General features: G+C 40.0%; 4 protein-coding genes across 4 annotated transcripts in view; 2 read left to right on the top strand and 2 right to left on the bottom strand.

The window, feature by feature from the left end:
- Positions 1–6,250, top strand: part of LOC107046061 (flocculation protein FLO11) — an 18,163-nt gene extending 11,913 nt beyond the window's left edge. Inside the window, exons 4-5 of the mRNA XM_015268543.2 lie at positions 279–3,748; positions 5,456–6,250. Coding sequence (XP_015124029.1) covers positions 279–3,748; positions 5,456–5,755 — 3,770 coding nt within the window. The 3' untranslated portion in view covers positions 5,756–6,250. The remainder of the gene's footprint in view (positions 1–278; positions 3,749–5,455) is intronic.
- On the bottom strand, positions 5,768–10,041 carry LOC107046078. The gene is made up of 3 exons (XM_015268579.2): positions 9,735–10,041; positions 8,567–8,734; positions 5,768–7,149 (listed from the first exon to the last, which is right to left on the bottom strand). The coding sequence occupies exons 1-3, from the start codon at positions 9,807–9,809 to the stop codon at positions 7,135–7,137; spliced, it is 258 nt and encodes an 85-aa protein (XP_015124065.1). The 5' UTR covers positions 9,810–10,041; the 3' UTR covers positions 5,768–7,134.
- Positions 10,042–10,106: 65 nt separating this feature from the next.
- On the top strand, positions 10,107–11,636 carry LOC107046072 (ER membrane protein complex subunit 6). Its single transcript, XM_015268570.2, has 4 exons — positions 10,107–10,300; positions 10,420–10,580; positions 10,664–10,756; positions 11,360–11,636. Exons 1-4 carry the CDS (start codon positions 10,261–10,263, stop codon positions 11,408–11,410), a joined length of 345 nt encoding a protein of 114 aa, XP_015124056.1. The 5' UTR covers positions 10,107–10,260; the 3' UTR covers positions 11,411–11,636.
- LOC107046066 (excitatory amino acid transporter) overlaps positions 11,483–14,370 on the bottom strand; it is a 14,325-nt gene continuing 11,437 nt past the window's right edge. The window contains exons 7-8 of the mRNA XM_015268557.1: positions 13,408–13,542; positions 11,483–13,335 (exon numbers count right to left, since the gene is read on the bottom strand). Of these exons, the coding sequence (XP_015124043.1) occupies positions 13,125–13,335; positions 13,408–13,542 (346 nt within the window). The 3' untranslated portion in view covers positions 11,483–13,124. The remainder of the gene's footprint in view (positions 13,336–13,407; positions 13,543–14,370) is intronic.

Here is a 14,370-nt window from a genome sequence, read left to right on the forward strand (position 1 = left end):
CCCCAAAGACTTGCACTCCGTATAACGCCTCTTGGTATCATAATTTCTTGTAATTTCTTATCTGCCACGGTTTATTTCTGGTATACATTTGTTTACGATATTCTATCACGGTGGAATTAGATTGTAGATAACTTGTTTCCCCTCCAATTAAATTCATGTCTTAATGACGTCTTGGAAGGAAATCGCTCCATTAATCAGGATTTAATGCCCCCTTTTAATACAGCATGAAATCGATTATCAAGCCATAAAAAAGAGACAAATTATCATGTTTTTCTCAGGTAATACAGCATCAGCCCAGCAAAATCAACAGAATGGGTTTGAGTGTAACGAGGAGGGCTACCAACAGGACCCAAGGAGCTGCAGTATTTACTACAGATGTGTCAATTGGGGAAACGGAACTCCCCTCACTAAATTTAAATTCGAGTGTGGCCCTGGCACTGTCTTCTCCCACGCCAAGGGCGACATATGTGTTCATCCGCGCGAGAGTGAGAGAAGTGAGTGCAGCGAATCGGCGAACGATCTCGACTCTGTGAGCCACAAACCCTCGTCGAATGAGCAAACAGGGCCACCTGCGGCGTATCCAGATTATCCGAGCTATGGATCACCATTACCCGGCACTCCATCAAGTGAATTGTCGTCGACGACAAGCGGAGCGTTTGAATCAACAATGAATCCACGGCCAACGTCCAATAATTATCCAGGAAGTGTCCATGGTCAGGATAATGGGGGAAGCCAGTGTCAACAGGAGGGTTTTAAACCAGATGAAAGAGATTGTCGTAAATTCATTAGATGTGTTAGTAATGGGGCTGGTGGTTATCAGAGGTATGAATTTACTTGTGGCGAAGGTACGGTGTGGGATCCGTCGATAGAGGCGTGTAATCACGCGTGGGCGGTGTCGAAAAGTAATTGCGGTGAAATGTCTAACGGAGGTTCTAACGTGGGAGGTGGCAATGAGGGCTCTAATGAGCAGAGTGGCTATCCTGGGTCGTCGGGTGAGCCTGGATATACGGAGGAGTCAGAGTCTAATGAGGTGCCGCGTCCACCGGGGGGCTATCCACAGGGGACTGAGGTCTCGACTGCGCCTGGAGGACCGCTTTCGGGATATCCGCAGTATCCTAATCAGGGGTATCCACAAAATCCATCTGAGACGGCGGGTTCTCCTTATCCGTCCGACTCGGGACCGCAGAGACCCCAGGGACCTAGTGCACCCCATCCTCCTCCTCCTTCGGGGTATCCGCAAAATCCACCGGAGACGGCGAGTTCTCCTCGTCCGTCCGACTTTGGACCGCAAAGGCCCCAGGGACCCAGTGCACTCTATCCTCCTCCTCCTCCTTCGACAGGCTATCCATCGTCGCGGCCGGACGAGAGACCCAGTCAGCAAGGAGACAGCTCTCCCGGATCATTCTACCCCCCTCCGTACCCAGGAGTTCCTCCCACTCAACCTGACAAGCCTTCCACTTCCGAATCTTCCGAATTACCCGGCACCACAGAATCCCCTGAAGAGGGCTCCTCAAGACCTCCTGGTGGACTCTACCCTCCGCCCCCTCAAAACCCTGGAGAAGCGACTGGCGCGTCGGGCCTGGGGAGACCGAAACCAGATGCCTCGGGGTCTTGCACGGAGGAGGGATTCTTCCCCGATCCCAGCGACTGCAAAAAGTTCTACAGGTGCGTGGAGGGCGAGGGTTCATACCAGAAGTACGAATTCACTTGCGGCGAGGGCACAGCTTGGGATCAAGCCCTCTTGACCTGCAATCACGACTACGCAGTGCCTGGATGCGGCTCGAGTGCCGGAAGTGAGAGACCGGGTGGCACTGAGACCGAGGGCACACCGTCGAGTTCATCGAACGAGGTGACTTCTGAACCTGATGGTAATCAGCAGCCCACCTCCGCGCCGGTTGACGGGACTTCGTCGGGGGGTACGACAGCAGAGTCAAGTGGTACGACTGTTAGTAGTCAGTCAAGTTCAAATCCTAGCACAGAAACATCTGGGGAGGGTACGACTGAGGGAGCGAGAGAGCCGGATACAACTTCTGAGGGATCTACATCTTCGGGAAGTTCGACGTCTTCGGAGAGTTCGACGGCTTCGGAAAGCCCATCGGAAGGTACTTCTTCCGCGAGTACTGTCCCCTCCTCAGGTACCTCGTCTTCGCCGACGACTGCATCATCTCCGGACGGCTCATCTACGACTTCGAAACCAGATGAAGGATCTGGGGGCTCTACCCCTTCGAAACCTTCAGGATCCTGCGGGGCTGAAGGATTCTTCGCTGACCCCAATGATTGCCACAAGTTTTACCGATGCGTTTCCTTCGACCATTCTTCCAAATCATTCACTAAATTCAAGTTCAACTGCGGTCCTGGTACCGCTTGGGACCAGAATCTCCAAACGTGTAATTATGAAGACCAAGTCGAGAGCTGCGAGGGGTCAGGTGGAAGTAAACCGAGTAGTGAGGGCCCCGATGAGTCGATGAACGAGATTGAATCGTCCGCGAAACCGTCAGGATCGTCAGAAGGCACAACCCCCTCTTCTGCTGGAACTGAAGAGTCCTCTACTCCGGCAGCAACTACTGATTCTTCAGAAGGCACGACCCCCTCATCTTCAGAAACAGAGGAAACTCCTACGTCGGCAGCGACCACTGAGTCTTCAGAAGCTACAACCTCCTCGTCTTCCGAGACTGAAGAGACTTCGACGCCGGCAGCAATCACAGAATCTTCAGAGGCCACGACTCAGCCCTCCACAGAAACTGAAGGGTCTACACCACTGGACATGACACAGAGCACCCCAGATATAAGTTCTGAAGCAACGACTCCGCCAGGATCAACGGACTCGTCAACGGAGGAGCCTGAAGATACCAGCACCACAACATCAGTCCCCTCGACGACACCTGGATCCGAACCTTCTTCATCCTCTCCTGGCGGAGCAACATCAAGCTCTCAGCCTTCTTCAAGTAAATTCAAATGCACGGACGAGGGATTCTTCCCCAACCCCTCAGACTGCCACAAGTTCATTCGATGTGTAAAAGTGAATAATGGATTCATAAAATACGAATTCGATTGCGGTCCAGGTACCGCTTGGGATCAGAACCTCCAGACTTGCAACTATGAGGCACAAGTGGAGTCATGTGAAGCTGGTGGCAGCCCCACGACGGAATCATCGAGTACAGAGTCAAGTTCTTCGTCAACTGAGAGTTCAGAAACAACTGAACCTGGTGCTTCCACAGAATCATCAACGACTTCTGGAGATCAATCAACTAGCCCTGAAGGTACTGAAGGCACTACTGAGGGGTCGACAGGGGCTGAATCGACGACTGCAGGTGGAGAGGGTGAGACGACCCCCCCGGGAGGTGAAGAAACGACGACAGGCACTGACGAGACGCCAACTACTGAGGGGACGGGTGGCACTGAGGAAACGGGAGGAACCGAGGGGCCGGAGACCACTGACAGCACTCCAGCTGTCCCACCGGGGGCAATGGCCGCACCATGTGCCGTTGGTAATTTAACCGACGAGCAGATTGTTCTAGTCTGTCCTACTGGGTTCAGGAGACATCCCAAGTTTTGTAATATGTTCTATCAGTGTACGAGTCAGGGGAATATGGAAATCAAGATATTGGTGATGGTGTGCCCGGAGGGCACCATCTTTGATGATAAGAAGGTGCAATGTCTTGCTGAAGGAGAGACCGATCAGCAGTGTATGAGCCCTACAACTTCTTCTAGATTTTATAGACAATTGGAGGATACGCCCATCTCACCTGTGAGTTTTTAAATTTTGAATGTGACGTATTGTCATTAATACGTCGGTTATTTGTTGGATACAATGTGACGTATTCTGAATAATACGTTACATTAAATTTATAATGTGGGACGATGAGAAAAGAAATATGATTTCTTTCTCGGTAACGAAACTATCTGACTGTTCTAGTTGTGTGTTAATGATGACACTTAATTGTCTTAGTCTTTCGGGACCGTGAGACTGCTTGCTCTGCAATTTTAGGTCTTGAGCATTTTACAAAGACTCTGCAAGGGCAGAGTACGATCAGGAGTGAAGCTGGACGGTCATCCCAGCTCCTTCAAATATTAAAAACGCGTTTACCGAACCCATCAATAACACTCTCGTGTATCGTAGTTAGTAGTTGAGTTAAATGTACCATACTTTTACCAGTTAATCGTGTATTTATCTTCGGTACAATACCTTCCAATTCCCTTATCATTCCCAACTTGAGTGAATCCCACGCGACAGTTAGCCGGTCAACATAGGGTACGACGGCCCTAGGAAAGGAAAGCTTATTTCTATTTGTGACTAGTCCCAGGGACTAGTCACATGTTAGATCACCCACCGCATTAATCCTGGGTGATCTAACTCAAAACGTCACATGAACTATTTTATTTGATTTAATTTTTTTTTACTGCCTTTTGACTCCTCTTTTCGAGTCTCATTTCGGCATTCTATCCAACCCTGTGTATGCGGCTGTGGATTCTACACTGTACCGCATTCGCACTCGTATAGAACATAGGAGTAGCATGGGAAACCACAAGAAATCCATGCCGGTACAGGCGGTTACTCTATTAGCAACCTCCCGCTCACCGGAACCTTCTGTTGAAAAATTCGGTTTCACGGGGAATCGAACTCACAACCTTTCGCACACTAGAGTTGCGTCTAGCCCACTCGGCCACCGGCGTCGGTGAACTTTGAATTACTAGCGCGTTTGATGGCCCGCCTTGCGGCGGTCCAATTTTTTTATGTTGAAATCAGGGTTGGGCAAGTATACCACCGGTAATTTACCAAGTTTTCTACATGAAAAAAAACAATTTACTAAGAGGGTTTTAGACCTTTTTTACCGCGTCACGTATGAAAAAATCGTATAGAAATTTTCTACACGGATTGCCTATAGAAATTCTATAGGATTTTCGTATATGATATTCGGATATTTCTATACGGATTTTTTTTATACGAATTATTTCCATACGATTTCTATAGGTTTGATCCTATACGACCCACTGCCACATGTATAGAAACATTTCGTATGGAGTTACGACATTTCTCCACGTTTTTCTTTGGAGCGTTTCGACATCTTTCGTATAAATAAATAAATAAATGGGAAATAAAAAAATTAACAGAATAAAAATTTCTAAACGTTCATAAAATGTTTTTGGCTGGGAGGAGTTAAGGAGAAAGAAGATTTCAGTACGGTTGAAAATTAATTGTAGAATTGTCAATTTTGTCTCATTTTGTTTCATTTTGTCAAAGCTCTTGCAACTTATTTTTCTTAATTATCAGAAATGTGAGTTTCATATATTTTCACATTCGTCAAAAAAGTGACAGAATTTTGGTAGAACATGAAAAATTTCGATTCCCAAAAATTGATAAATTATTCAATGTTTTAATAAAAGTAAAGCAAAGTCGATATTTTATTTCAATTCCACGTGTTGTTTACAAACACATCTTTATTCGCGTTTTTAGATACGAGTAACGAGAAGTACCCTCTGTCCCGACGAAGGCCATTATCCATACCGGGAGGGCTGTAGCAATGCATTCTACAAGTGTAAGAGAAATTCCAGGAATTCTCTCGAGGGATACCTATACAAATGTCCAAAAGACTTTGTCTACTGGTCAGTATCCAGACGATGTGAGCGGGCAAGCCGACTACCAATGTGTTCTCAAGTTGAGGACGAAAATAACGAGAGACGACATGCCTGGGAAAGCAGGTCGAATTTGCCAATTGAGGAATTCAACTTATCAGCGAGGAGTCTCAAGATTTAATGAGACACTATACAACCAGCATGTCGTTTATTTTTATTGTCTGCATCAGTTTAGGTTGGTAATTTGAATCTCCGTACGATTTTACTCGAGTCTTTAATTCACTCGAGTTTTATTTTTCGGGAAAAAAAATCATACGAGACATTCGGGATATTAGTTTGGTTGTGGGGAGTTGTTTCATTAATTCCGGTAGTTGTGTTCATTCCTATTATCGCTATGCGATGATTGACTTTAAATTATGAACTAGGAAGAGACGATTAAATATTCGTTCATACACGAATCATCAACTATTTGTCATTAATTGTATATATTTCCTTTTATCATTCGTGTAAGGTGTATTTGATCTACTGCCTTAACAGTATCAAATAAAAATTACAAATTACGATTGGAATATATTAATATTTCGTAATTATCATCGATAGATTTATATGCGCCTGAAAGGCTCGTACTGTCTGCATTACAACCATTCAATAAATAATTAAAATGCATTAAACAATATATTAATTTGACGTATTATTTACCCACTCTTTTTAAGCAAAAAATAACTAAAATAACACTTGAATTAGATTAAATTGAATACAACGACGGCGTTGATGTCTGACTCTAACCAATACAAATATTTGGGGTGCAATCTGTATAATAAAACAAGTGATGTAGGCACAATACAATTCATAATTTAATCCTCCATTATTTTTATGGTGGTAAAAATGTCTTGCTAAACATTTCGTAAGTATTCTCGTATTTCGATGATAATAATGTGATATTGAAGGATTACTTGCACGGAGAAAAAAGTTGAGAAATAAATAGTATGGAAATCACATAAAAATTACCTTTTAACACATAAAATATTCACAATTTAGAGGAAAAATTGCGTTTTCTTTTCGTATTTTTCGCCGTGGTTTATGCAAAAATTCCCGCAAGCGCATTTCCCGTCACTTCTACGTTTTGTCACATAATTTTTCCTGAAATTTTTTCTCCGTGTAAGAACCTTCGTAAATTATCTTATAAAAACGCTACACAATGATCAGTAAATCGTGAGTAATTCTTAAAAGTAAATAGGAATAAACTTATTCAAGATACTCTGTTCAATCACAACTCCTCACAGCAATTAGTCCATTTAACAATATCGGATAGAATATGCAGATTAACAAAATGGTTTATAGAATTAGCAGAATCAACAGTTTGCTGATGAAACATTTACGTATCCTCAATTTCACACGTCGCTGGAGTATTTTATAGCAACTACAATTCTGATGGTTTTGACTCATCGCATATAACTTTGAATTATTTTTTTGAATTCTCATGTACTCACAATACATACACCATTACCTATCCAGTTTCACATTGCGTGCAGCGATGTACTTGAGGTTGATGATGATATTTCAATTCACTTGCCACTGGAAACAAATAACAGGTGATGTTTGTAAAGATCATTTATGGGATAAGGCAGGTCATGATTGTGGGGTAGCATGAACAGTTTTTACTTTTAAAATATTTAGAATTCATTACGAAAAAACTAAAATAGCCTTTTCATTGCGTGTGAAAAAATTTCATGGGCAAATATAGTGCGTTCGCTAGAGAATGTACCAACTTTTCGTCGACTCCATTGCAAAATTCCCGCAGTTTTGAATTTGTTCTTCTATATAACGCATCCTATTGAGGAATTTCCTATAGAAGTTGGCAGGAATTTCACAAGTTTTTTTTGTTAGATTTTTTTAATGGGAGGTTGAAAAAAATAGAAGCGGAAAAATATAATAAAAAACACCAGTCGTAAGGAAAGACCGAATTGTATTTATTTTTTCTGTGAAATCAGCAGTGAAGTGACAAAACGGTTTAAATCGATTTTTACTATTGGCCAGTTTTCAATGAATATCTCAAAATCTAAGGGAAACAGCAAAATGTTTGTCACGACGAATTTTTTAGAGCGAATTGAGGGCTACAAAAAAGGCATGTTTGAAACGCAACTAAAATTCCAGAACATTCTGGTCGACCATCGGCCTACTTCGAAAATCTCCGGGACCCTTCGGGTCATCAGTCATAAGTCACCGAAACACGCGCGAATCAGTTTAGGCTTAGCCTCTCACCGTACAAGTCTATCTCGGGCAAATCACCTGTACAAGTTTTATATCGCACCTCACCGAGTACAGTAGCTCTTTGAACCTCACCTAGCTCACTAGTAAGCAAGTACATCACCGGTCTTTGTAAGATCACAGTTTTGTTCAGTACATCACCTCTGTTGATTAAATTCAGTCTAAATTCAGTGACTCAAGGAATTAACAGTGAAAGACAATTATCAGTATAATTAGACATTCAACAATTAAATTACCAAGGGGTGTAAATAGTTTTGACAAAGTGGTTCGATCCCACAAAATAAAGTATGATTTTTTAAATCCGGCTCATCAATAATTTTCCCAACATCTCCCTCCACATTTTCATCCCCTATCCACCCTAAATCTAGTCATTCACCAAACAAGGTAATTACGAAAATTTTGTTATCTCCCTTAGATTAGGAGATATTTCTCGAAATGATTCCTCGACTGAGGAATTACCTTAACGAAATCAGATTATTTTTCCCCCAGGGAAAGTACGAATGTTCCTCTTTGTGCTGAGCTTATCCTGAGCTCAATTGACAAATTTGTCTCTGACTTATAAACATTGAAAAAAGAAGTGAAAGGTTTCCATTTTGCCCCAACTGCCAAAAATTTATAAATACTCGTAAATGATTAAAAATCATCCAAACACGACCAGAAATGAACATTTCGTGTTTAGGATATTTCACGTGCTGGTTCCATGCTCATGGAATAGTCAACGTACCTTCAATCCAGTTTCTGTATCCACATTCGATATCTCGGTTTCGAGTTTCTCTCGTTTTTCAGTTTGATGTTGCTGACGCTTGACAGCATGTATATCACCAATTCCCCGTCTTTCCTGCTCCTGAGCTCGTTTCTCAGCGGCTGCAACTTGTTGCTGTCTCCTTGTTTCCTAAAAATAACATTGAACATTCCTCAGTGATTTATTCTCCTAACGTTATATTTTTCTTATCGATTTTCCCCAGTGAAGTGCGTATCCCCCAAAAATGATTAATCTTTCAAATTAAGGCCCGGGTGTACTATCTTTCGAACGTTATCTCGATGTTTTTTTTCATCTTTCGTCATCTGAAATTGTCAATTAAGTTCTGTATCACGCTGAAGTTTTGATAAATTATGAATGAATAATCAAAAAACAGTAGAAAAAATTCTTAATTTTTTCAAAGAGAATTTTTAATTTATATTCAGAATAAGTCGAATAACAAGAAACTGAAAAAAGTATCTGATTTACGGTGACAAATGGCGGCCTGTCACCCAATATCATGCAGGGGGAAGATTGATGTCGTAAATCTTGTCAATATTTTGGGGAATTTTTTAATCACACTTTTATCACATAAAAATGGCAGATGACTACATATCACTGTTTTGAAAATTGAGATACCTAGCTGTCACTTCCCACGAAGAAGTTAGTGTTTTGTTCTCCACCATGGAAAATGACAGCTAATAGATAATAATTTTCCACAGCGAATCAGATATTTGTAATTTCCACTTTTTTCAACTCATTCTGAATCTCAATTAAAAACGCTCTTTGAAGAAGTTCAGAATTTTTATATTTCTTTTTACCATTCTATCATAATTTTTGGGAATTTCTACATGATGTACCACTCAATTGACAATTTTGGATTACGAAAGATAAAAAAAATCCAGATAACATTCGAAAGATAGTACGACCGGGCCTTAAAAGGTTTAAAAAAACCTGGAGTAATTTACCTGTCAAACTGAAATATTGATTAAACAAAAATCGATAATTGCATTTCCAGCAAAAACAAAGCATCAAACTTTATTCTCCATCGTTGAAAGTGGATCCGAATAGAGCTCTTATCATCGATACACAATGAAAATTCAATGCAAACACGTATATTACGCAGAAGAATAAATGAATTATTAGTTCTTACCGGATCAGGTGTGAGGTCCTCGTAAGTCGACTGATCCTTACAGCATGACGTGCACGCTTCCAAGACATTCCCCATTGTGTTTACTAATTGACGGAATTAATCAACCTTGATATTCCCAAGTCCTTGACCTTCTGTTCCTGATCACTTGTAGAACGTAAACACGTCACAGGTTAATTACATTGGTCCCTATTTACGCCGGGATTTGAGTCGAACTGACAGTGAGTCAAGACTAGTTTGACTTGCTCGATGGAAACGATACCGCGGGTTTATGATTCTGCGATGAAAACGAAGCGTTAGTTGCCCTCCCCATATTACTATAGGCTATCCAAGTATTTAGAAGTTTGTTCGTTCCGAGGGTACCCCCACCACCTCCACTCTACGTAATTCCCACTCAGATCAGCTGTCGCAAAGGTGGGACGGCGCACGGCGCAGTCTAGTCATTTAAAGGTCTGTGCAGGGCTGTTTGTTGTTCCAAGTGCAATAGTTTTTATATTGAATTACGATAAACGAGAATAAGTGAAATAAAATGTCCACGAAAACACGAACGAAGCAGGACAAGAGTGGTGGTACGTTTTGAGAGATTTCTGTTCTCAATTCAGTTCTGTTTTGGAGTGCATTGAGTCGTGGATGAATGCAGGTTATGGTGCAGGTAATTAATTATGTATTTATCATGTTTTTGGGTCAGAAATAATTGCGTACAGCGAGGGGGCTGTGAGGAACAACGCAGCTGTTGTCGAGTACTGCAGGATATCCATGGCTGCGATGTCAGGGGGAACTGCTGGATTACTGGGGCTCACGGGACTCTATGGATTCGGTTTCTACATTTTTGCGGTCTTTGGTTTATGGGTAAATATGGAGAACATCGGGTGAATCCGTGGGATCGCTGATTCTGTCATTCATTTTTAATTCTATCTTGACTTTTTTTACAGGCTTTATTATTGTTCAAAGCTGGAGGACAGTGGAAGAAATATTTCATTAGTAGACACAGCCTGTTGACGAATGGATTTTTTGGAGGCCTTTTCGTATCCTTTTAAGAATTAATATTAATCTACAGGGGAGGTTTGGGGTATATGAACTTTCCTGAATCGTTAATTATTGCTGACGAAATGGCACCATCTGAGACAAATATCGACATAATATCACAAAACTAATTTCTTGCGTCAAATGTCTCATCTCTTAAGGATAAAATTCTTGGGATAACAATTCCGCATAATGAGTTAGACCGTGTAAGAATCCCGTGAAATGTTCATGACTTGAACACGAACACTTGGGGATGATAAAGTGACAATTTCTGGCCTCAAGAAATCGTTTATTTCGTGTCAAAGTATGAGAAAATTACTAAAAATACTAAAAGCCTCGATTCAGTGAATCATGGATGAGAGACTTTCATGTTGAATGAATACACATTTTATGCAGGGGAGAACCTTCAGATATTTCCAAAATATAACCGTCACTTCCTCTCAATCGCAATGAGTTGGAAGGAAAGCAATAACATCTTTCCCTTCTCTCAAACTTACTTTGTCACTTCATGAATATTATCTAATTTCCAGAAAAAAATATCGGTCAATAATCAATCTTTGTCATGGTATTTTCCTTAATGTAATGTTATTATTTTTGTCTCATAGACATACGTACTCTTCTGGACATTTTTATATGGAATGGTACACGTCTATTAAGCATCCAGCATCATAGGGAGAATTATCAATGGCAATTCCAAAGTGCATTTTGAAGAATCAAAACGATTCATACTTGTTGATACCCAATCGTTTATTTTCCACCAATCACTATCACTTGTGAGTCATCTTTATTATTCTCTTCACATTCTTAGTTCCAATAATTGATATTCAATTAAGTGTGAATGAAGATTCAATAAATCAAATCTATTTATAATTCGTCAAATAATTAAGTTGAGTATATTGATTCAATGAAACTGTACATTTTTATTTTACTGGTTTGTACTCGAAATGCTCCTGTTAATCAATCCTTTTAGGTATATTTACTAATTAGGGTGCCAGTTAGGGATTTTTTTGTTAATCGCTGCCCCTTGGATATGTTCGACGTGTATAACAAAAATCCGCGCAGACCCAACGCTGTAACTTGATTTTAAAGTACTATACGCTGAGAAAACAAGAGTTTTTTAAGAAGTACTTCTTTACTTGTATCAAGAAATTCGTGGCTTGAAAATTACCAAGCGCACCATATCTCACATAAAGAAAAAAACATCTTACGCCAAGAAATTTTATACTTGTCCGAAAGATGAGGGCAATTTCTTCATAGCAAGAAAACGAATTCTCAAATCAATTAAAGTGGTTTTTGCATTAAAGTATTTTAGAATTGAGGCCAAAAAACTATTAAATGAATTAATTCAATTTTGCTTGGTTTGAGGAATCGCATTCTTGTCATGAAGAAATTGCCCTCTTCTTTAGGACAAGTACAAAATTAAATGACGAAAGTTCTTATTTTCTCAGTGCGAGATATTTTATTCTTGAAAATTTTCAAGTCAGAAGTTTCTTGATATAAGTAAAGACGTAATTCTCAAAAACCTTTGTTCATGTCAGTGTAAACACAACTAAAATTTTGAAGATGAATATCTGAAAGAAATTCTAAACGGAAGTTGATATGAATAAAAACATTCTGGTTGAGTTCGCATTCAATTGGCAGTCTAGTATTATTGATGATAACTAATTTAGAAGTAACAAAATAACAGTCTTATGAGAAAATAAATTTTCCGAGATTAGAGAGAAGATTAAACTGTAGAAAAAAATCTAGAAAAAGCCAAAAAAGCGCCCCCAAGAGTTTTCATTTTTCCCATGTGAATAACACAGGTTTTTCCTGAAATGATAATTGCTTCCGAATGGAAGCATTGTATTTTTTTTCTTACTGACATATTTCGAAAAATTTAATAAAAATGAAATATCTCAAGGAAATGTAATATTTTTTTTTATTGCGAACTTTTTTTATTCACGTATATCCGGTATCTTAGTGCAGTGAATAATAGAAACATCAATGTCCATATAACAATTACTACACTGATAAAGGAAAAAAAAAGTCCGAAACAGTACCGTATTGCCACAAGACTTTTTCGTTTTTACATAATTTTCAAAGATATATTAGTGAGAGAAAAAAAATAGAATCATAATTTTAGCATAAATAGGTATTATTTAATTTGGAAAAAAGAAGACTCGGAGGGGGGGGGGCTGTAGAATTGAGTCAGAGAGCTGAGTTTTCGCGAAATTAAAAAAAAATTATTTCGAACATATCTAAGGGTCGGTGCCGAAAAAAATCCTCTACTTTTACTGATAGTATTATCGTCTGGCAGTTTCTGACATTTATTCTTGAAATGCATGAAAAATATATAATGAAACGTGAGGAAGAAGTACTCTAGGGTAGTTAAACGCTGCTCTCCGACGTTTTAACATCACACGTATCTTCATTCTCATTATTACTCTGCGGTAAATTATCTTCGACGTAGATGACAGATTCTAGGCATTCTAATTTTCGATCTTCGTCCATTTTTTCGAGCTCGTGTTTACTGAGGTGGTAGACTATACCTGCTCCGAATCCATCTCCAAGGACATTGATAGACGTCCTTAAACGATCCCTAAAACAATAGTACAACTGTATGAAATATTGTACAACTTGTTTTTTTTTTCTCTCAAATAAAATTCCTTACAATAACCAATCAACAGCGAACAGTAATGAAATATCATTCGTGGGAAGACCAAGGGCAGTTAATACTAACAGCATCGTCACTAATGCTGCACTTGGGATACTTGCTGCTCCAATGCTTGCCAAAGTGGCAGTAACACTGGAAAAAATAATTGACAACAATAAGAATTAAGGAATTCAAGTGCGTTATTTCATGATTCAATGTCAAGTGACATTGTTGAAAATTTCCTTAGCTACCGACAGGTTTTCTACAATTTTCTCGTTGAGAAACTGTAGAAAACTTCGAAGTAAGTTCGAGGTAATTACCCAACAATCGACAATATCAATAAACCTTCTCATTCAAGAAATCTAAGAGTAATATTTTATTTCGTTCATCAAATTGAAAAATTTGAAAAAGGTTTGCTTTACACACTCGAAATTCACTTTACGCACTCGTGCAGAAAATCAACTACATCATCCCCACTACCGCCCCGAACTGTGATTTCGGCAGGTATCATGAAAAATAGGATGTGTTACACGTGCGTATGAAAAAGTGGAACTTTACGCACTAGTACCGTAATATACGATTTCATCACTTGTGCGTAAAGTAAAATTTTACACATTGTGATGAAAAATAGGGCACGCCACTCCTGGGAAAACGACCACTTTACTCCCACGACCGTTTCGAACAGTGAACTCGGCAAATATCATAAAAAATAGGATGTGTTACCCGTACGTGGGAAAAAGTGAACCTTTATGGACTGGTAACACAATAGTATATGATGTCATCAGGCGATAATAGTATATTTCAGGGCCAGTCCTCGCCTTCGGCTTGGACGCCAGCGCCACATCCTCTTTACTAAAGATGAAAGAAACGTGAAGTTGTTTTATATCGAAATATCTCGAAACTGCCTGACCGCTAATCAGTGACATAATTTCAAATTTTTCAGTGGTAAATTTTTTTTTCACGTCATATATATATATATAT

Source organism: Diachasma alloeum, unplaced genomic scaffold (assembly GCF_001412515.2).
Source record: "Diachasma alloeum isolate Michigan unplaced genomic scaffold, Dall2.0 Dall_scaffold_00181, whole genome shotgun sequence".
Classification (NCBI taxonomy): Eukaryota; Metazoa; Arthropoda; class Insecta; order Hymenoptera; family Braconidae; genus Diachasma; species Diachasma alloeum.